The following is a 24987-nucleotide window of genomic DNA, read 5'->3' as shown; positions in this document are numbered from 1 at the left end:
TCGACAACTTCTTTGGCTCCTCGATAACTTATTTAGTCAACATGTATGACGTTCTCTTGTAGGCGATATTTTAGCATCCCTAGCTCCCCTTCAGTAAATATGTGCTCTCTTGCGCAAACGTCACTTCGCGTCATACAAAATCTGCTGTTACGTCAAAGAGCGTCATCAAAGTTTTGTGTAGTTTTTTGGAAGAGTGACTGGTGGGTCCTCACAATGTTGACCCGGAAACGCGGAAGTAAATGTTATATAACCAAAGTATACGTTCTAAATATGTTGGAGAAAGAGATCAAACAGAGCTGTCCGAGAGGAGAGAGGACTTAATGATGGCTTACCGCTTTATCTCGAGAAGGAAACAACAGAGTATCGGATACGTCACGCGTGTCTAGTCTGTGGAGATTACATGTACTTTGTCACAGGTAGAGAAATTTAAACTTTATCTAAATATTCAATACGCTATTTATTATTTAATTATTTGTTGTGATCCCGTCCATTATTACTGTCTGACGATCGTTCTGTGTACGTTCACGGTGACACAGCACAGTCAGTGTCACTTGTGAGCTAATAGTTCTATTCAGGCATCGTCATATTCAAAATATACCGTCAGCATTGATAATAGTTTTGAATATCGTAAATACCAAATAACACCATTACTTATGACCCATCACCATTCTTGAATAGGATTAAGGGGTCGGTCAGTTCCTTCGGCCTGGGGGTGGGGGGAGGGGGTCACCCTGTTTTTGAAATTGGCAGTGGGGGGGGGGGGGTCCATGCTGTTTTCAAATTTGTGGATAGGGGGTCATTGTGTTTTGGATTGTGATGGAAGAAAAAAATCCTCTTTCTACAATGGCATATAGCCTTGTCTGAAATGTGGTACATGTCAATATTTGTTCTTCTCCCTGTTTCTTACATGATTTCTTTAATATTTCTTATTAGTTCACGCATAACAATAAATATACATATACATGTATTACCTAGCTACCACACTAGTTACAGAACATGTCATGTAAATGCTTGGCTGTTTCACAATCAGTGCTTCACTTATATTGCACTTTGGGGCAAAAGTGAACTTGAAGGTTTTGTAATGGTAATCTTCATAGATAGTTTATAAAAGAAGTTAATCTAAAATGTTCCTTACTCGTCACTATGAACTTGTCAGAAGGGATTAATACACTTTCTATTTTGGACACTACATGTTATTGACACTACAAATCACCACATCTCATCAGATTCCAGTTTCTATTATACACTCGGTATGACAATTCCTAAAGTTCTCTAACATACCAGTGACTTTACTGTACATGCAATATTAATGCCACTATACCAATGTTACAGGGCCATTTTTATGTGACATGGGAAACTCATTTAAAACTTACATTTACGTTAGCTATTCGAAGCTTGGAAATATTACCTCAAAGGCAATGAATAACCTAAACATTGTCTTAATAGAAGCCAAAAACTGCAGATCTGCCAGGGGGAAAACCCCAAGGACTCCCTCACCCCCAGAGGCCACTCTTGCATTCAACCAACAATCAGATGCACCAACAACCTGTCATAATGGTATTGAACTTTTCTTAAATATTTTCACCCAATTGTAATTTGAGATGATATTGTCTTTTAAAGATGTGAAATGTTTGCCAAGGTAGTCTAACATTGCCTTAAACTCCAAATCTCCCCTACCAATGATACTACCAGTAGATGTGCTGACCTTTACTACATGTATTTAATGATGCCATTTAACTGTTTAACTTTAAGAACATATTTCAACCCTATGTAAGTTATAAAGAATAGTTTCTGATACTTGATGGTACTGTCTTGTAAAGCATGGATTGAGTTATTGCTTGAAAGGGTCTGAATAGCCTAAAAAATGGCTTTTATAAGAGTAAAAATCCTCCAGGGCTTCTAGAGGGAGACCCCCTTGGACACCCCCCCCCCCCCACATGAGATGGACATATCCCAGTCTCAAGCTCCTCCCCTCTTACTGTCAAGATGTAAGTAAAAAACCTCCAGGGCTTATAGACCCCATAGGACCCCCCTCCCCCCCAATGAGATATACATATTCCCTGCTAAAGTTTTCCCATACCTTTCACTGTCAAGATGCTATTAAACTTCATATATATATATATATATATATATATATATATATATATATATATATATATATATATATGGGGGCGGGGGGTCAGCCTGTTTTTGGTTTTACAGATAGGGGGGTCAGTGACTTTTTGTCGGCCCAATTTAAGAACCCCCCCCCCCCTTCCAGGCTGAAGAAACTGACAGGTCCCTAAGCTCACAAGTGACTTTAAACTGTAATCATTAGCACATTCCTGATGTTGACTAAATTGTGTGTTTTGTTTAACTGTTAGTTGTCAGCCCCAACAATTTTGGTTGAATAGTCTGCACATACTTTAGTGTAGTTACATGAGTATTATACTGAGGCTCAGTACAGAGTGCAATAGTGGCAAATGTTTGAGTGATAAATAACACAAATTATTATGATAAATGTCATCAGTGACTGAAAGTGAAATAGTGTTTGGAAGTTTTTATTTTTTCGAACCAACAATTTTGTCTTGACCCTTTTGAACTTTTAAGGTCATGTCCCCAGATAACCAGCTGTGAAAATGTAACGAGATTAATACATGTGATACTGAGCTGCCAAGTGAATCTGTTTACAGGGACATGATGATGATGAGTGATAAATGCCAATGTTGTTATTTTGAGTTGTTATTTCCCTTTCCATTTTGTAGAGTGTAAAGTTGTAGTCGTGTTTATTTTCATTTTTCAATTCCAAAATGTTTTACATTCATTGCAGGTAATGCAAGCAATAATATCCAAACTGAAAGTTGTCAAATTGAGAAACATGTAATTCTACTTATGTTTTTTTTTAGCCGGGGGGGGGATGTAAAAAGTGACCCTCCCTCAATTTTCTTTCTCCAACAAATGACCATGCCCTGTAAAAAGATTTTAATGAAAAACATTTTTAACTGCCTCTCTGTGGCATAGTTGTTAGAGCTCAAGATTAGTCGTCAGGAGGTCCTGGGTTCAATCCCACTAGAAACAGATAATTTTTCTGTAGTAAGATCCCACCACATTGATAATTTTTAAAGGCATCACAGTTTGTGTTTGTATCAAAGCCTGTGTTTTGATCTATTGGCTGAGCTGAAGGCTGGAACTACCAAATCCTAGATGGAGTGCACAACTGACAACCCCAGGGCTGATTGGTCAACATCTCAACTCCACCACATTATTACCAATATCTTGTAATGTTGTTCCCCCATTACTACTGTGAGACCCACTCTGCTCCTCACACCAATTTCCATTTTCTAAACTATGGCCCTCCCTGAGGACCCATTTGGAAAAAGTACCCCCCCCCCCCCCCACACACACACACACCTTATTATTTCTTAGGGCTCTATTACATAGCTATTCTGTCACCAATTTCAACTATTGGTTCCTATGTTGAGTGTTTTTTTCATGTTCATTTTGAGATTAAAAATGATGACTCAACATTGTTCTGTTTGATGTTTTATGTTGACAGGTCAGCCTTCAAAGTTGTATTACTCGACAAATCCAGTTCCTTCTCTACACATGAGACATACAGTGTCACAATCCCCATCCACAGGCAGAATGGAAAGATATGAACAAACCATGCAGAGGTCAGAAAAAAAACTCAGTGGACATCAGAGAGGTTCCCTTCTACATATTTTCCAGCAATAAAATTAAACCAGTAGCGAGTTTAATAGACACCGAGACTTTAAAAGAGGGACATCGCACCATTTCAACACAGACAGTGCAGTGGTACAGATATTTCTCATGCAGAGATAATGAGACTTTATATATAGAGATTAATAATTTGAGAAATGCACCGAGACGGACTCAACAGAATTTACTGTTTTTACTAAACCATTGATGCTAATAATGAAAAGGTGAAGTTTTATACCGGACTTAAATTTCACGACAATAATGACTGTATTATATTCAGTCTGGTTGAAAGGTACATGTACAGTATTTACTAAATTTCAATAAGTATTGTTGGCAATGACAAAACTTGGCTTGAATTTTTGATTAGCTTAAAGCATAATTAGAATCGTTTGTGGCAAAGTATCCTGTTTCATCCTACTGCACTTCAGTTTTGTATCCTTTCATGGATGCTTCTTCAGGCTGACTGATGACACTCGTGCCCTTATAGAGGTTGTTTTCATTACTTGTGTAGTGACTCCTACTCACTCACTTGTATTCTCTTTGGCTGAATGAAGAATTAAAAAAATCTTTGGGAATTTATAAGTAATGGCCACCTATGCCTGAGTCCACTGTATTTTGAGACCCACATTTAGTAATTAGAGTCAACTAAGGGTAGCAATATTTGAATAAAATTGGGCATACCTATTAATTTGTGTTGTTTTGAAATATATACAAGGCCAAAGTACTAAACACCTATCACATCAGTATGTAGACATAGTAGCTAAGATGAAATGTAAGTCACCAGGCGTTCATCTTATAAATAAATATTTCTAGTTAATCACAGTTGTAGTTGTTGTTCTAAATAACCCCTCATTATCTCCTTTTAACTTTCTATTTTCACTTGTGGCCCATTGTCTTAACTTACATGTACACACAGTTATACATATGAGCATGTGTCCATAGGTGGTTGCATGGTTAGTATACTCCTTTTTTATGGATTTCTCTACAAAATCATTGTTTCAACCACTATATTTCCATCATTGGTCTCACTCTTAGATAATATAGTACTGCCTATGTTTCACATTTTACTGGCTACATTTAAAATTAGCTACATCCCTATGTACATCCATCCATCCATCCATTCACCCACCCACCCACCCATACATTACATTACATTACATTACATTACATTACATTTCATTACAGTACATTACATTACATTACATTACATTACATTACATTACATTACATTACATTACATAATGTATAGAAACATGAAATAAATCAAATTGAAAATTATATTTTAATATAAAAAACTTGCATACCCAACAAGGTAAGTATTACATCAGAATATTACATGATCATTCACAGTCAACAACAGTAACACATGTCAAATTCTCAGGATATAAAGCTGCAGGGCAGCAACTCAATATTCCATTCAGATGTAATGAAGGAGTTTACACAAGACTGGATCTTTCAGTCTACAGATCCTCAAGTAAAGTACTGTAACAACAGTGTAGAATGTGCTGCTCACACTAATATACTGAGGATAAATCATATGAATTCAAATTGTCCACCATCTTGATTTCCATAGGTTCTTCTTATAGAATTCTTTGAATACAGCAGATTATCACTACCTTGAACATGCTAGACTGTTTATAGCATGGAAACGGTATGATTGCACTAAAGAAAAGCATACACACATATCTGCTTTATAGTGATGTGACTAAAATACACAGGAAAAGACTCTTCAATTCTTCAGTCAAGCTATTTTTGTCTATAATCATACACACTACCTTAAAGTGGCCATACATGGATGAGGATTTATTTTGAATTGTTAATTTATGAAACAATGTTATCATGGCTTCCTTCAATGTGAAATAATACTGACCAAGTCTATGTAAGTCATTACATTGTAAAAAGCTAAAATAATGTGTAAAAAGTTTGATATTGTACATACAATAACAAACATGTTATACATTTATTAATCTTTCAGAATTTGAGTTACAAACAAAGGACTTAACATATGTTGTTTCACATTGTTTTATAAATTTAAAATCCAAAATAAATAGCTAATCCTCATATCCATATGGCCATTTTAATCCAGTTCAGTGACTGACATGGGTAGAGTTTCAATGATTATCAATGACTGACTATAAAATATACTTTTTACATAATGGATACAGCAACCGTCTTACACCGATTTTCATTGATTAACTAACACATACTCTTTTAACTGGATTCATAGACTGGGATTCAGAGACTGACATACACTAAGTTTCAATGATTGTTCAGTGACTGTCTGACTTGCACAGAGTCACTAATAAAGTAACCAGTAGGCATTGTCCCAGTCTAGTCTACAAATGTAGCTGTTTTTGATTTTCACAGATGCCTCAATTCAAGCTAAAATAATAATGCAGCTAAATTGTTACACACAAAAAACAACTTCTTACAAATAATCACCACACAAAAATATGCAAAACACAATTCACAGACATGTCTGGTTTTGCATAAAAATGGGGTGCTTTAATAACCAGCAAGATCAGAACTAAATGTATTAAATTGATTAAACAAAGCACTCCACCTTTCTATTACAGTGAAAAATGGCAGAAAGGTACTGAAAACGGTGAGCTAGAAAATGATAAAACTTTAGAATTGCAAAACTTGAAAATTGTCTGTACACTGAGTAACTGCAACCCTGGTGAGATTGTCTGTAGACTGAGCATGTGTAACCATGGCATGATAAGATTGCCTGTGGACTGAGTAACTGTGACCATGGCAATAAAATATTGTCTGTACCCTGATTAACTGCAACTGTGGTTGCAGTTAATCAATTATTATTGCAGTTAATTAATTTTGGTTCATCTAAGGCTTGTTTAACACCATGAGCACAGCATTCACCAAGACCAGCCATGTAATCAGTGAGCTGCTACTATCTTTCCACCAATCTCAACAATCACTCATGGATTCAGTGGTTTCTTTATCAAGTGCTGACAATACAGGACCTAAAATAAATAGATATTTTGTTAGCAGGTTACTACAATACTGATTAGATATTTTATGCCTATATCAAAATAAGCTATGGTAAAATATTGTTTCTATTCATCTATGGCATGTTTATTTCTGTTTCACATGAAAACACTTGGCACAGTGAATCTCAGTTTGTTTTACTCAATAATTTCTAGGACGAGAATCTCAAAATCAATTAAGATTAGGGACAATTGATTTATCCTCAATATTATCATGCAATACAAAAACATTACAATTAATCAGCATAGATTAGAGATGATTAATTATAAAGACTTCTGTTTATATTGTGCATGGAGTGCAAAGCATATTCAAACACTAGACTACACACATGTATTCTATATTTGTTTCTTATAAAAGTGATGTGATCATTATGGGATGTATGAATGTGTGTTGAATCAGTGCCAGCTGTTTGTGTATACATATGACATGTATCTTATCAACATGGTTTTTTTTTTTTTAAATGATAAACAACAGTGTGATACAACAACTAAGTGAGTTCGTTAAATGTGTGCTACATAGCAATGATGCTTCTTTCAACTTCAAAACTGCTGGCACAATGTAATACTTGATTGGGATGTGGGAAGGCGGAGGGTGGTCCTTCAAAAATAGTGTCAGCACCTTCGTTGACATTGTGAAGTGACGCTACATATATGAGGAATAGTATATAAATTCTATAGTTTATGTAAATATAACCACTGCACTTCAAATTAGTTTTCAATTGAAAACATAGGCGAAAATCTTACCTGTGGCAGTGCCTCGCTACAATTACTAGTAGTAGTAGTAGTAGTCGTCGTCGTACGAGTCGTAGTTCATTGTGGACATACGAACGTAAACACTTCTTTCAAGTTTCACCCATCCTGACACAAATTGATTGAATGCCTCTAGGATATTCCACAGATCGATATCTGATTATTGATATAAATATGGATAATGACGATGTGTCTTGTATTGTGAGATTTGTGATACTCTCGAGCAGCAACGTATGGTTTCTGAGTGGTATGCATACCGTCTGATGTATTTCCGGGTCATGATACAACGGTACCTCTAGCCTACTGAAAAGTATTCGAAGAATAATACATGTCACATTTGACTCGACTCCTTTTTCTGATGCTCGATAACTTATTTGGCATGGTAAACATCTCCAGTGACTTGGGGTGTTCAAATTAGGTCTACCAGCAGAACGTGCGATAGAGTACTTGAATGAGATGTACACATGGCGAATATGCAGATGACGACTCAAATAAGTTGTCGAGGCGAGTCAAATAAGTTATCGAGGAGCCAAATAAGTTGTTGAGGCAAATAAGGTATCGAGGAGCCGAATAAATTGTTGAGGCGAGTCAAATAAGTTATCGAGACGAATCAAATAAGATGTCGAGTTGCCAAATAAGTTGTCGAGGCGAGTCAAATAAGATGTCGAGTTGCCAAATAAGTTGTCGAGACGAATCAAATAAGATGTACATAATAAAGGCCCCAATGAAACGCCATAGATTAGATGGCGTAATTTAGTATGACATGTTCTTCACACATATACAAACAAATAACGTTACGTTGCCTTCACATATTTATGGATTTTACACATATTTGAACTGATAGATGAATGAATCACTGAAATAACAAATTTATTTCTGTTAATTATGTTGATATTATGAATGTTGCATATCAAAATACCAGGATGTGCATTATTAAGTGTTTACATTTATTAGCGTATAAGATATTAAAACCATACATAATGAAAAGTAATTAAAATAATGAAGTGATGATGGGTATTTTTATTTTCTTATAACTTGACCTTTGACTTTTAGCTTCAAGGTTAGTCAGTCAAACTTGGTATGTGCAGTTATACATTATTGTAGAAACTTATCTGTTGCCCTTTAAGACTACCGTTTTATCGAATCGATAGAGTGAACAATATTCAAAATTTGACGAGAGACATTCAGTTTGTATGATCTGGTAATTACCTATAGTTGCGTTGGTATACATCACTTTGAGCTCTTGAGTTTACAACATTCAATATGATATAAATTATTTTACTTAGCACAGTACTAGAATCACAGTGCCAGCTTCCAAGGCATCAAAGATAGGGGAAAGATCAATAGTTCAATGTAGAATAACAAACTCAATTCTTTTAGTTTGTGGTGGTTGGACCGTATTACTTCTCATCCGACAAAAATGATTTTACTTTTAATGGAATCTGCCCCCCCCCCCCGCAATACAAATACTTCTAAAAGATATCGAATTTTGTTGAATGGGTTGTTTTTTGGTGAATGGGTTATTTATTCTCAATTGCCAGCGTAAAAACGTGCAATGACCCTATGCCAAACCATTGTTGTCACCAATAATGTAATGTTACTATTGAAGACAAAACTAGCAGTCATTCAATGGGACGAGTAGTCTATCGCTATTATGTAGCCAAGACATTGCTAAAGATGCTTTGTGTCCTTCCGTCACGATAATATTGAATGGAATGCTCGTCTCAAAGCAATGGTATATGGGTTTACTTATATTGTTGTTCTTATTATTCCAAGTTACAGCTTATGTATATTGAAAGCTCTAAATGTAATTAGTTTTGACTCAAAAGGCAAGTATCCGCCTTAATTTACGATCATCTGACCCAAACTACATCTTTTGAAACAAAATTGGCAAGAAGGGTTCGAGTCGAAATGGAGTAACAATCGGTCAATTGGAAAGTTGTTTTAGAAACGCAGTGCTTATGAATTTTAACGACCAATGTAAAAACATCGTTGTCAACAACAACGCAAACTAGTTGATGTTGAGGACAAAACCTGGCCAGCAGATATATATAAAAGAATTGTAGTCCCGGGTCTATAGCCTCTCGCTACCATACAGACAAGACATTGTCAACAAGCGGGCATTCAGGAATCCGGAATTATACGACGGTGAGTAGATAATATTTTCACTCAGAATCGTACTCGCCAATATATTCTCTTCCCTTGACATGCAGCACATTGTAATCGGTAAAACTCGGAAATATCTTTCGAAACCACAATATTCTATCAGTTTCTCTAGGCTACTTTCAATAGCTGTGGCTGCTTATAAAGCAATACGTGGAGATCTTTGCAGCCATTTAGATGACACGTGTTAAAATAACAATAATTTTAAGATGAGATGAGATGAGATGAGATGAGATTTTACTAATCTCCATGGGGAAATTGATCTGTTCACACACGAACGTATAACTCAAGTTACGTATTACAAATACAATACACAACGTATGTAACAAAATTAGACAGTAAACAAAAATGAAAAAAATTCAACGGTAAAATCACGAAGAATTGTAAGAGAACAGTAGAGAAATCGTTGATAAAAACGACATTTGGTGTGAAAGAGTAACTGTTTTCGTGTACCTGGCCACGTTGGACCAACCAACCAACCAACCAACCAACCAATCAATCAATCAATCAATCAATCAATCAATCAATCAATCAATCAATCAATCAATCAATCAATCAATCAATCAATCAATCAATCAATCAATCAATCAATCAATCAATCAATCAATCAATCAATCAATCAATCAATCAATCAATCAATCAATCAATCAATCAATCAATCAATCAACCAACCAACCAACCAACCAACCAACCAACCAACCATCCAACCAACCAACCAACCAACCAACCAACCAACCAACCAACCAATCAATCAATCAATCAATCAATCAATCAAATTGCTATAGTGGCAATATCCAGAGCAATGTTCTGTTCAAAAGCGCTGGTAAAAGCACACCATAGGCATTGGTGGACAAATAAATCTTCAGTTTTGTTTTGAAACAATCCAGGCTGGCGCCTTGGCGAATGCCAAGTGGAAAAGAAATCCATGAATTGGGGGGTGACATATGAGAATGAACGACCTCCATAGGTGACTTGTCTGTAAGGTGTTGGTGTTGCAAGCAGATTCATGTTTGTAGAACGTAGAGTGCGACTCAGTGAGTATGGCACATATCACATATTATGTACACTGGAGTCAAAAGTAAAATTTTGTAATCAAACTGGTAACAATACAGACTGATAAGAACTGGAGATGTGTTTTCAAACGTCTTGGTACGCTTTATAATCCTTGCCGCTATATTTGCGCACGTTGTAATAGGTGTATTGTGGTGTTTGGAAGTCCGTATAATAATGCATTACTGCAGTCAACCTTGCATTGACAGTATTACATGGATTAAAGTTCAACAATTGTCATCAGTGATGTATTGCCTTATAGATGCACAAACGTTCAACCCATGTGTATTATCAGTACCATATAATGAAAGGCCCACTTTGAATTTAGGATTAACAGCTAGGCGTTATAAACGAATTATACAAAAAAGGTGGTTCAGAACAAAAAAATGACTCTGTAATCCTCATGGCTATACTGATAAAACAACACTAATGTAAACATGACCTGGAACTGAAACCAAGCCATTTAAGGCTTCAATAGGTGTCATGGCATGGTGGCTTAGAAGTCAGACATGCTGAAAGAACACGTAAACAATAGATGTCTTCTTCGTAGATTTCCCGTGATCCTATGCAAAATCTGATCACCATTTCTTGCACACAGAGAATTGTGGGTAATTAATACTGAAAAGGTAAATTACCTTCCATCAATCGATTTTCCCGTTTCTTTGGATCAATACTGATGGGAAAAGGTGTACATATTCATGAGATGCGCCCGTGAGGATTTATGAACAAAATATTTTTGTATATACACAATCATGGCCTAATAGGTAAAGTAAGAAAAGGAGAAACGTTCTATTTTTTCGATAACTCTAATTCACTTGAAGCAAACAATATTTAATTTTGAATGGTACACATAGTAGTAACGAATCTTGTCAAACCATCGTTGTCCTCAATAACGCAACAAATGCTAGCTTTGACGACAAAAGAATGAAGACACTTTATTTTGTATAAGCTAATGTTGGTGGCAGATATGTTTTGGAGGGACGTTTTTGAGCGGGTTTATAGGTGATATTGACCAAATATCTCAAACACTTCCATACTATGGTTATTCTTACGCTTGTCTTATATTTGACGTGACCTAGATTGAAAAAAAGCATATCGGTTGAGTCGGACACGGATGATCGCTCCAGAGAACGCCTTCTTGACCACCTTAAGTCGTGATTATGATTGATAATATTGAATTGGTACGCTTTATAACACACAGCCATGATATGTTGGGTCTTGCATGTTTCTTAAATGGATGTAGGTTGGGTTTAGACAATTGACTGCCTCGGCTATTGAGTCAAAGTACTACGTAAACTATATTTGCATGGGATAAATATATAGTACATTGCCACCTCAAAACACACTCTAATATGTGTCTATATTACCAAGACACAGAAATTGAAATTGCAATATGAGTGACAATCTATTTAGTCTTTGTAAATCATTGATGAACCGATCAACTGACCTACAGGGCAAATCTAAGTAGTTTGATATCTTAGTTTTGTTGTATTTCAATCATGAGAGAGAGAGAGAGAGAGAGAGAGAGAGAGAGAGAGAGAGAGAGAGAGAGAGAGAGAGAGAGAGAGAGAGAGAGAGAGAGAGAGAGAGAGAGAGAGAGAGAGAGAGAGGAGAAGGACAGAGAGGGGGAGGGGGAGACAGACAGACAAAGACAAACAGAGAAAGACATAAACAGACAGACAGACAGACACACAAAACAGACAAACAAACAGACGCAATCAGTAGAGCTATTTTGACAACAAGGTCGCTTGTGTTTTGACGTGACCTAGATTGGCAAAGCACATCGGTTGAGTCGGGACACGGATGATCGCTCCAGAGAACGCCTTCTTGACCACCTTAAGTCGGGAAATCTTATGACTGACAATGTTGAATTGGTACGCTGTAACGCACAGCCATAATATGTTGCATTCACTTAATCAATCAACTTCACCGTTGTTTTTGTTTACCTCTCACGATATATCACCCAATTTTAATATAAGACAGAGTTCGTAAATCACATAACCATTGTCCTAAATACAAAGTCGCCAGGTTATGGTATTGATTGTGATATCATGAGAATCCATTTCTCATCAAAAACATTAACGTATAATTTAATAGGTGTAAAGACACCAACATTTTCCATCTTCTCTAAATACATTTTACTTCGTATTGCAATTTCAACTTCTGCATCTTGGTAATATATACACTGTCTTATCTTAGAGTATATGTTTCGAGGTTGTGGTGTAATATATTTATTCCATGCAAACATATCAAGCTCTAAGTTTACGTAGTATTTCTCGAGTTGTTTTTGCTTCATTTGAATATTTTACATAGGACTGATGATTCTGTAATCCAAATATAAGTTAATCTACATTTTGCTGTTACTGGTAATCGTTAGATTTGTTATTGCATCACATGTAGACAACTCGAATATTCAATCAACGATATAACTTCTCTAGAAAGAAGGGGGAGGAGGGACGGAGACAGACAGACATACAGACAGACAGACATACAGACAGACAGACATACATACATACATACAGACAGACAGACAGACAGCGATAAAGACACAAAGATAGACAGACAGACAGACAGACAGACAGACAGACAGACAGACAGACAGACAGGGAGAGAGGGAGAAAGGGCGAGAGGGCGAGAGAGTTGGAAAAGACTAGGATTTGCAGTAACAAAATGTGGTAGTAGACAGAGTTCAGAACTAGTCTAAAACATTATTCACTTCATGCAAGAATTGCATGCTCTATATAAAGTGCATTACGTACTACTGAATAAAGCATCTACCATAGAATACTCGATCATCTGACCCCAACCTACGTCTTTTTGAACAAATTTGGCAAGATCTCAAGAAGATCACAAATCAAAGAGGTCTAACAATTGGTCAAGACTGCTTTAGAAACGTAGTAGTGTATATGAATGTTAACAATCCATGTGAAAACATGGTTGTCACCAGCAACGCAATGTTGATACTGAGGACAAAAGTAGCAATCCCCAAGTCAGTTGGTCAATCTGAAAACATCGTTGTCAACACAACCACCACCAACAAGAACGCGTGCAATGTTAATAACAAATAGCAATCCCCGAGTCAGTTGGTCAATCTGACCTGCAGTCTTTAACTACCGTGTAGACAAGACACTGTTAACAGGCGTACTTTCAAGAATCCAAGTTTACACGACGGTAAGCAGATTATATTTTCGTTCAGAATCGTGTCCTTCCATGCATTCTTTTGACATACACTCTGTTGTAAACAGATAATAATGAAAATCAAAATATTCTGTTTCTTTTCACCGAATTCAATGACAGTGTTTGCTTTCAAAACCATGATGCTACATTTTGAACACATAAACATTATTGGTACTAATTTAGCTTTGAGATATAGTCTAATAATCTGTAATTATATTGGACATTTCTATAAATTTGTCACACAAGATGCAGGAGGAATCTGGAGTGCCCATGTAAAATATGTGTTATAGGGTAGAATCAAACTGAACTACACCTCCCTTAGGTCAATCTTTCAGTGAAAACAAGGTACCAGTATCTTATAACGTTTGCAGGTGATTAGAACTTCTAAATTTTAACGAGATAAAGACGTTATCGTTGGTAATTTTTTCACCATCATATGATATTTTCTAGCGGTTCGCAGAAAAGCGTGAAAATGTCGTTTTGACGGCACGGTTAATGTAGCTATGTTGAGCCTTGGAGAGGTTTTTGTTGTTTTGGATACAAATGGAGTAAAGTGAGTGGCAAGGTGACGCCACAGTGACGTTGGTGTAATCTCCTGTGGCGGGATTTTCATGACCATTCATTGGTTTCAAGGTTGAGAGTAGTCAGTTGATTGGCTACTGTATGAGATGGTTAGCGTGACTTTGAGAAGTGATGCCATTCCAGGCAGAGTGATAAACCATGTGAGGTAATTGACATATAAAATGTAGACGCATCTAAATACTGTAACACACATATCTTGTACTGATTTGTTATTACGCTTCCTAACCAGAATAAAATTTTGTAATTTTTTCTAGCTTTATCGTGGTCTATAACCTTAAGTGACGGAATGTCAGTGTAGACAAAACTATCTATTTACAGAAGGTCCGGTCCGAAGGTTGCACACCGAGGGTGTTTACGCCTGAGGTCTACATAAACTCACTGCAAGTCTAGGCATTCCATTGAGTTTACCTGGCACAGTTACAGACTGTTCACTATATATCTATGAGAGATGCACTTTTTCATCAGTGGTACTGTCATCCCCGGCATTTGTTCGGTAACCATCCTCCAAAACGGGTGTAACTACAACACTAGACCATCTTATATCTCTATGCTATTTATCAGTTTTTTTTCTGGTCTCGACACAGACATTTCTTGAAAACCAGTGCACTACGTGCTATTACTAATACTGAATCCACAAAGCATGTAAACACCCAGTTTTGCGATGACAGAAGACCCGTTTCCAGCATTTATTTCCGTCTAAATTCTTAGTACAAACCACTGTAAACTAAAAACGCCTAAAGTTGACACACAAGTCCTTTATATAGTGATTTTTTACTGGGTATTTAAATTGTGTTGGTTTTGTAAAGTGTTTTGTATACTGATGTTAGGGACCGGACAGAATTTACGGCAGGGGGGGGGGGCCTGGGGAGAAATTATCTCTGACTTGGTTTTTTTCCTGGCCCCCCCCCCATCCACTGTGACCAAAATTTCACAGCCCCCCCTTTCAAAAGTATAAAAATTTCATGGCCCCCCCCCAAAAAAAAAAAAAGAAAAAAAAAGTGCACAATATCCTGCCCCCTACAGTAACTAAAAAGAGTACAAATTTTTTTGTTACTGTAGCACAACTGTAATATTTCTTTTGGTACTCCTATTATGTTACTATTTCAGCCCAAACAACTTAGTAGTTGTAGAGGAAGTTTTTTAGAAAACAAAACAAAATAAAACATTTTGACTATACATGTAATCATACACATGTGGTATAATCTTGTTTATTTCCCAACTAGACACCATAAGTAGTCATCACTTAATACCAAGGCATTTGATGTGGTGGTTTTAACTGTCATTCACTGATACATACACAGAAACACAGACACAGAGTAAACACACATTCACATGCGTGATTTGTGAAAAACTGTAGTGGGGACATTTGTTGGGAGTATCTAAGGACATCACATCACCTACATAGTGTATTCAAATATCTATTTATACTCATAACACAATAACTATCTAATGTCAGACATTTGTGGTAGTCATGAAGTGCTAGCAAACTAAGGATTTTATGCACACTTAGGTCTGAAAAATATAGCTTTCACTTTCCTACACCAAATGCATTACCAATGTACATAGTAACATGACAGGTTGGGTCATGTACATAGTAACATGACAGGTTGGATCATGTACATAGTAACATGACAGGTTTGATCATGTACATAGTAACATGACGGGTTCAACTTTGGGTCATTATTTACCGAGTAACTCAGTAACAATATATCACATGCATGATTAAACTCCTTTGAAGATGGATTTGTCTGTGTCGGTCGACGACCTGGTGTACGTGTGAAACTGTTAGTTCATTGAAAACAAAACCCACCTGATATCCACATAACTGGTCACAAACCCCTGTTTGTAGCGTCGATGTTCTAACACTAGCCTGTTTAAAAGTATTTATATTAAAGGAACATTAGAAAATGCCACAGTGATTTTGGAATTTGACATTTTGATTATTTTTACAGAATCGTTGATATCACACCCCCCCACACACACACATACACACATATGTGTGTATGATTGTGTGTATGTATGTATGTATGTATGTATGTATGTATGTATGTATGTATGTATGTATGTATGTATGTATGTGTGCATGTGTGCATGTGTGCATGCATGTATGCATGTATGCATGCATGTATGCATGTATGTATGTATGTATGTATGTATGTATGTATGTATGTATGTATGTATGTATGTGCGTGCGTGTGTATATGTATGTATGTATGTATGTATGTACGTACTGTCTGTTCGTGTGGATGTGTGTGCGTGTGCGTGTGTGAACACATTGAAAGTAAAAAACCGCTGGACCGATTGCCCTGGTATTTGGTGGGTGTATTACCTTGGGTGTCTACTTGGGAAATTGTTCAAATCAAAATGATCTTACCACCAGTGTATGATTTGGGTCAAAAGATGTGATATTTGGTCAAAAAACTTAAACTCAAAAAAACTACTGGGCAGATAGGTCTTAAATTTGATGGGAACGTTTTAGTGGTGTTAGTTAAGAGTTTGTGCCATGTGTTCGGTTCAGGCAAGTGACTACAGTCTGTGTCTAACTCTATATTTATTATTTAGTGTATTACCCATTTGTTACAGCATTGAAAAAAAAGAAATATTTTACATTCTTATCTTAGGTAAAAGGGTAAAGGGAGAACGGAAAATAGCAAAGCTAGTCCAGTCTGTCTCCTAGGACACTGGCAGTGCAACATTTGTATAATTGAATTTTTTATATATAGTTTTACTGATGAGAGGGCAGTATACATGTAGAGAGAGATTTACATTATGAATAAATAAGATTCACACATTGCTCATAGCTTATATTGTAAAAAGTAATTCCTGAAGTGAGTACCGAAAATCACTACTAGAAGACTTAACTCTAAGATCAAGTGATAAACTGTTCCAAAATACAGTACTATGATAGGAAATTGCAAATTTTCCAAATTCTGTGTTCACTATCGTTCACTTTTTCTTTTTAGGAGCGGTTTTACATACGGAACTGGCTGTAGTCGTTCTGTAGTCGTTTTGTTGATTTAGAGGCAAGGTCTTCTCGATATTAGTAAATTTGCGTCACGTGACTTAATCCTGATGGTGGGGTGATTATAACGATCGTGAAATTCAGGATTTCAATAACTCGACGTTGCAGTGAATTAACATGTCCAAACATTTCAAAATGCTGATACAGTCGAATAAACATTGACAATGGGCCCTGGTTCATCTGTTGTAACTTTTACTTAAGTTATGGGGTTAACTTTCACGACTTGCCACTTCCAATGGGCAAACATGTCCAGGTGAGAAAAGGACAGTTACACCTCATCATTCATGGGTCTCGTTAATTAAATGAAATGTAGTAATGAGTAATGTAAATGCCCTCACAGGTCAGTAGGCAGATATGTTATTAAATTATACTTCAGTTACTATCAATCAGTGTATAGATACTGTCCTGTACATTGATATTTACAGCTTTGGGACAGTGTAAAAATGTTTCAGTAGATGAAATGGCGATTTGGGGGTTCTCTGTATCAAACATGTCGGTTACACTGTGTTAAAATGGGTCTCGTTAGCTATGTGGTATTGTTCTGGAAACGTAGTTTGTGTTGTCACGAACAATGTTGCAGTGATTTCACAATACTGTTAAGCTTTTCTGTTTGATACGTACAACCCCGAAGAAGCCAACAAGAAACTGCATATGCCACCTTTCAATAGCAAAATCGCATTTTAAGACAAAGTGTAGCAAGAAACTGTGCTCATATTCAATATTGCTATCTTAAAGTGTAGCATGTCAAGTTTCTTATTGGTTTCTGTGTGGTTCTATCAAACAGGAAAGCTGAACGGTATTATGAAATTCACTGTAATAATGTCAAGGCTAAACGTACCTATCATACATCAAACCAGAGCAACTGACCTTAACTGCCATTCATTTGATCAAGGCACTGTCCAGTTAAGCGACCAGTGATATCGACCATTTTATCGACCAGTGATATCGACCATTCACCCTTACGACTAATTTCCGGTTGAATGAAGAAAACATATTGGAAAATGACATAATTATATCAGTGCCAGTAATATCATTTAAAAATCGGGGAAAGGAATGGCAATTTTTAACTTTTGACTAATATTTCGAACACGGCATAACCAGTGACGTAGACACGCGTTGTGATGACATAGAAGCGAGTTGTCGTGACGTAGAACGACCAGAGTATACATTCCATATATTTGGCTCAACTTGGCTGGTGCATGGTATAATTGAGGATTTACTGATTACATCTTTTGCTAATTTTGATAGATACAACACCACTTTAGAATAGGAATGACATTGCTAATCCCTGTTCGTGAGTCTGTGCTTTATGATTCACAAAATAAGTGGTATGAGTAAAATAAAATCCCACCGTATTACTTTAAGTTGTTTTTATTACTCTGAATTTACAGGTTTCTGAATCTGAAAATTAAGTCTTTCAGTACCAAGGAAAGTGTTAGAAGAAGCAGTCAAGATGGCGTGTAAATTTGTCTTTCAAATAGCAGGTAAATAAATGACAGAAACTGTAAATAAAACTTTCAACGATAGAGAATGTATATATGTTCTCGCGTGATTTAGATATAATTTCACTATAATTCTATAATGTGGTAAGAAGTGCGAAAATAAAGTGTTTTTGTTAGATACGATAACTTACCCATAACCCTGAACAATATTGAATCACCTACCCAAGTTCGTGAAGCTGTCTACATAATGTGGTACAATACATCCAAATAAATTGAATTTTGCGTCAGTACTCAAAAATCAACCACCCAATTCAATCACGATGTCACTGTTCTACTTATGAATGAAACTGGCCTCTAATTAACATGTGAAAGGTCTAAGTATTAATATTAATATTTCAACAATTTTCACCGAATATATTGTTGGTTGTGTGATCCGGAAAAAATACTCCTGTTACAGCTAGTGCAGTTTTAAATGAAAAACTTTGTTAGTAAATGAATATTAGCAAAAATGATTCAATATATGGACAGAGAGAAATTACACAAAATCGTCGTTAGAAATATTTCCTTGTCAATGATTTAAATTCATTGAATCTTACCTGTTGTCGATAAATGACTTTACACTACTGTGGTGTCTGTTATTATGGGTTGACAAACTTCTAATAATTGATAACATTTAAATATTAGAGTATAAAAGATTTATATCTGTATGAACACAACTTCAGTATCAATGCTGTCACTATCTCAGTGTGGTTTGTGAAAAAGTTCTATATGTTGACCAAAAAAACCCAATACATCTTTTCTTTCATTTTCAGTATTTATGCTAATTGTCCAATTGACATCAGCACTGGAGTGTTACAGTTGTGTCGGTTACCCTCCACACACGTCAGTAGCATCATGCGAAACTGACTATATGGGTAAGACGAAAGTTTGCACTGAAGATAAAGATGCTTGTGGAGTAAGTTCGCAACTTGCGATTTAATAGTAAACTGAATGGCTCCCACACGGGAGAAAAGCAATCTGTTTCCTAACTTCCTTCACACACTACCATGCAGCTTGCTTTACTGTATTGTTGCATAATTACCAAAGGTAATTATGCAAACGACGTATTAATTCTGCAAACAAACTACACCAACAAGTTAAGCATTATAGAACACATGCACGTTGTTATAATCCACGTAAGAACCAAATCATGTGATTTTTGAAGATCTCTCAATTTTCAAAAGTAGTGTAACACAATTGGAAATATTTTGTGATAATAATATATTGTAACAGTCCCGACCGGGGTTAACTGTAGGTCTGTTAGCAAGATTATCGTAACATTGTAGCGAGTATCAAAGCATCATAGCCCGATCACCAACCACGATTAGAAATTGTTACAAGTTTGGCGCGTTTAATAGTCGACATACTACAAGCTCACGCATGTCAATACTAGGGCCTTGGGAAGTGCAGTTGAATTTCCGGGTTGTGGAAGTACGGTTTTGACTTTTATGTCGTCGATAAATGGGTATTTGTTTGACCTGTTCTAAAAGAATAAACCACTTTTTTATGTTCGTCAGTACAGTACAGTAACATTCCTATTAAATGGTCAAGTTGAGATGAGAAATCCGATCTTCCGCAACACGTGGCGTCCGTACATAAACATGGAGACGCAAGGGCTGAACGTATTCACTTATTCATAACGCGAAATTTCGTTACGTAAATGACGTTTTTATTCCAAATTTTGAAGAAAAAAATTATTTTTGGTGACCTCTAAATCTAGTCACATCAAACCGTAGAATCATGAGGACAAACTTTAGTTTTTAATGTTTTTTTCTGGATATGTCTGAATTAGACTGACGAATGCAGCGACTCAAATCTTACACGGTCAATGCACTAGCTTGACGAAACGACGACTTGGGGGATAGGACAGAAGGTCATAACCATAGTTGCCTTGAATGATAGAATGTCATAACAATAGTTGCCTTGATTGACAGAAGGTCACAATCGTAGTGGCCTTGAATGACAGAAGATCATAACCACAGTTGCCTTGAATGACAGAAGGTCATAACCATAGTTGCCTTGAATTGCAGAAGGTCATAACCGTTATGGTCTTGAAGGATAGAAGGTCATAACCATAGTTGCCTTGAATGACAGAAGGTCGTAACCATAGTTGCCTTGAATGACAGGTCACGATCGTAGTGGCCTTGAATGACAGAAGATCATAACCACAGTTGCCTTGAATGACAGAAGGTCATAACCATAGTTGCCTTGAATGACAGAAGGTCATAACCGTTATGGCCTTGAAAGACAGAAGGTCACAACCGTAGTGGCCTTGAATGACAGAAGGTCATAACCATAGTTGCCTTGAATGACAGAAGGTCATAACCATTATGGCCTTGAATGACAGAAGGTCATAACCATAGTTGCCTTGAAAGATAGAAGGTCATAACCGTTATGGCCTTGAATGATAGAAAGTCATAACCGTTATGGTCTTGAAGGATAGAAGGTCATAATCGGTATGGTCGTGAATGACAGAAGGTCATAACCATTATGGCCTTGAATGACAGAAGGTCATAACTGTAGTTGCCTTGAATGATAGAAGGTCATAACCATTATGGTCTTGAATGACAGAAGGTCATAACCATAGTTGCCTTGAATGACAGAAGGTCATAACCATAGTTGCCTTGAATGATAGAAGGTCATAACCGTTATGGCCTTGAATGACAGAAGGTCATAACCATAGTTGCCTTGAATGACAGAAGGTCATAACCGTTATGGCCTTGAATGACAGAAGATCATAACCGTTATGGCCTTGAATGATAGAAGGTCATAACCATTATGGCCTTGAATGACAGAAGGTCATAACCATAGTTGCCTTGAAAGATAGAAGGTCATAACCGTTATGGCCTTGAATGATAGAAGGTCATAACCGTTATGGCCTTGAATGATAGAAGGTCATAACCGTTATGGCCTTGAATAATAGGTCATAACCATAGTTGCCTTGAATGACAGAAGGTCATAACCGTTATGGCCTTGAATGACAGAAGGTCATAACCGTTATGGCCTTGAATGACAGAAGGTCATAACCGTTATGGCCTTGAATGACAGAAGGTCATAACCATAGTTGCCTTGAAAGATAGAAGGTCATAACCGTTATGGCCTTGAATGACAGAAGGTCATAACCGTTATGGCCTTGAATGATAGAAGGTCATAACCGTTATGGCCTTGAATGATAGAAGGTCATAACCGTTATGGCCTTGAATGACAGAAGGTCATAACCGTTATGGCCTTGAATGACAGAAGGTCATAACCGTTATGGCCTTGAATGACAGAAGGTCATAACCGTTATAGCCTTGAATGACAGAAGGTCATAACCGTTATGGCCTTGAAGGATAGAAGGTCATAACTGTTATGGTCTTCAATTACAGAAGGTCATAACCGTTATGGCCTTGAATGACAGAAGGTCATAACCGTTATGGCCTTGAATGATAGAAGGTCATAACCATAGTTGCCTTGAATGATAGAAGGTCATAACCATTATGGTCTTGAATGATAAAAGGTCATAACCATTATGGCCTTGAATGATAAAAGGTCATAACCATTATGGTCTTGAATGATAGAAGGTCATAACCATTATGGTCTTGAATGATAGAAGGTCATAACCATAGTTGCCTTGAATGATAAAAGGTCATAACCATTATGGTCTTGAATGATAGAAGGTCATAACCATAGTTGCCTTGAATGATAAAAGGTCATAACCATTATGGTCTTGAATGATAGAAGGTCATAACCGTTATGGTCTTGAATGATAAAAGGTCATAACCATTATGGTCTTGAATGATAGAAGGTCATAACCATTATGGTCTTGAATGATAGAAGGTCATAACCATTATAGCCTAGACTGATAGTTTTCATAGGGGCATTTTACCTTTAAGTATAATAATTTCAATAGGTATTTTTACAAGACCACCAAAAGGATATTAATTTTATGTGTCAAAGTTACACTTTGATATAAATATTTACAAGCTTCCTAAATATTTGCTTAATCTAAGTAAATGTTTAAATATTGTAATGTTAAAACAGTTTTGTTGTGTCCTTGTCCATTACCGTTTACAAAACAGTTTTGCAATGATCTACTTCGCGATAGGAATGACAATATCGAGAAAGAAGAGAGTATTGAATGACCTCGTGGCATGTTAATACAGGAGTAAAATCATCATCACAAGTTCACAACCGCAATCACCGCCAACATGGTTACTGACATAACACTAACAGACAACAATATTGAACAGCGATAATAACTACAATACATACTTTTGTGATTATGACAATAATGTTTTCAATTGTCCAGGTCACTCGTTATGAAGGTGAAGACGGCAATACTATAGTCATTGGTCGATTGTGTGTGAATGCTACTGAGTGTTGGACTGAAAGTGATTGTTATCGTGTACCTGATGATATGAGGGAAGGTAATTAGAACGCGCAATTAGTTGTCGCACACAAGTCCCAATGGACAGATCGTATTTAGTAAATAGTAGTGATAAATCTTATTATTCAACAATTTTTCTTTCTGTTATTGTTATCAGGAATTGTTTGCTTAATTAAACGAACCATTGTAAAGTAATCGATGAATTACAGGAAAATTGAAGTTGCCTTGGCGTTTCACTTATTGGACATCATGATGTTTTTTTTAAGATAAAAATAGGAAACTTCAAATAAATAATAATCAACAGAAGTGCCACACTCAGTTTGAAATCGGAGATTAGCATACCACACAAACATGTAAGTATAGAAACTGAATTGTTGTGTGTGGTTCCTATGTTGTTGTTGGTTTATAGGGCTTAAAAAATGAGTATAGCGCTTAGGCAACGTCGGTTTACCTATTATTTATATTAAGAACTAGAAATATATTTACGTAACTGATATTTACAGCGAGTTTTTATTATCTTTCCCACAACAAATGCATTCGAGCCAATTGCAAGTAATACTACCAGTACTGTTGAAAACCTCGGCACAACACAAAATAATTGTTTACGTATGGTAAAAGGCAGTTATGTTTGGTGAAGAACGTTTGTATGAATTTTTGATTAGTATGTCATTATTTTATAATTCATTTCATTGTATGCAACTAAACCGCCTCATGTTTGTATATTGTGAACAGACTCATTTGGCGCAACCTTTGTTTGCAAATCGTGCTGTGGAGAGCATCTTTGCAACTCGGGTGACGTCATACTCATTAACGTATGGCTAATGTGTATCATATTGATTGGAAATGGTGTCTTCTTCACTTAATACAAATCAATCATCATCGTTGAAGTACTATGGGCTGCTATGAATGGTGGAGATCCGTGTGCACCAATTGAAAATGGACCTACCATAAATGCTGGAAATTCGTGCATGAATTGACTAAGAAATTAAAGTGATGTGATGACTAGATAATTATGACTAGATATGTAATTATATTAATATTTGGGTAAATAAACTCAGAACAGAATAGTTTAATATTGTCATTCACATTATCATACTAATAGTATAATCAATTCAGCGAAATTATGTCAAACGTATTCAGTTTATGAAAGAGTGATTCTTATTATTATTCATATGATTGTTTGATAACACATATAAATTGTATGAAATTATTATAATACTAAATCTAACAGGTGTAAAATGTATGTAATAACAATAGAAATGTATTGTTGCCTGTATTTGCCTTTCTTTATCTAACACCATTATATAATTAAATAAAGACAACAGTAATCAATTAATCACTGTCTCGTCTAGGTATGTCGTCAAACACCTATTTACACAGAGAACCTTACACACCCCTCTAACATTCACATATATACCTAGGACAGAATTGTGCATATAGCTGTACCAGTACAGTGGAGTCACATGGGCTGTACCAGCTATATGTACAATATCCCTGTAACAGCTCTGGCCAGCACATTACGCAGGAAATCTTGTTCATCATCCTAGTGCTAGGAAGAAGAACACAACTATGTACCAGCTATGTGCCACACACCCCATTACAGGGTATACTTTTCCACAGCCCCGGTGTATGGTTGTGAAAAATATGCCTGTTGCATAGATGTGGAATACTGCCTCTGTGCCACGA

The 24987-nt window shown here is 36.4% G+C and overlaps 1 protein-coding gene and 1 long non-coding RNA gene across 3 annotated transcripts in view; one reads left to right on the top strand and one right to left on the bottom strand.

Annotated features, from left to right (window-relative positions):
* The window catches only part of LOC144444686 (uncharacterized), a 34156-nt gene extending 9516 nt beyond the window's left edge, over positions 1–24640 (top strand). The window contains exons 1-5 of one of the 2 annotated variants that reach the window (XM_078134198.1): positions 13668–13841; positions 18843–18935; positions 19706–19848; positions 23224–23341; positions 24034–24640. In XM_078134198.1, coding sequence (XP_077990324.1) covers positions 18905–18935; positions 19706–19848; positions 23224–23341; positions 24034–24164 — 423 coding nt within the window. In that variant the 5' untranslated portion in view covers positions 13668–13841; positions 18843–18904 and the 3' untranslated portion in view covers positions 24165–24640. Of the gene's footprint in view, positions 1–13667; positions 13842–18842; positions 18936–19705; positions 19849–23223; positions 23342–24033 lie in introns of those variants that run through there. The other variant, XM_078134199.1, reaches the window with a different exon arrangement.
* LOC144444524 (uncharacterized) lies at positions 4963–7954 on the bottom strand. The gene is made up of 2 exons (XR_013481850.1): positions 7452–7954; positions 4963–6683 (listed from the first exon to the last, which is right to left on the bottom strand). It is a non-coding gene; the product is annotated as an uncharacterized LOC144444524 (long non-coding RNA).
* Positions 24641–24987: the final 347 nt, after the last annotated feature.

Source organism: Glandiceps talaboti, chromosome 13 (assembly GCF_964340395.1).
Source record: "Glandiceps talaboti chromosome 13, keGlaTala1.1, whole genome shotgun sequence".
Taxonomy (NCBI): domain Eukaryota; kingdom Metazoa; phylum Hemichordata; class Enteropneusta; family Spengelidae; genus Glandiceps; species Glandiceps talaboti.
This window is presented reverse-complemented; position numbering and strand designations above follow the sequence as displayed.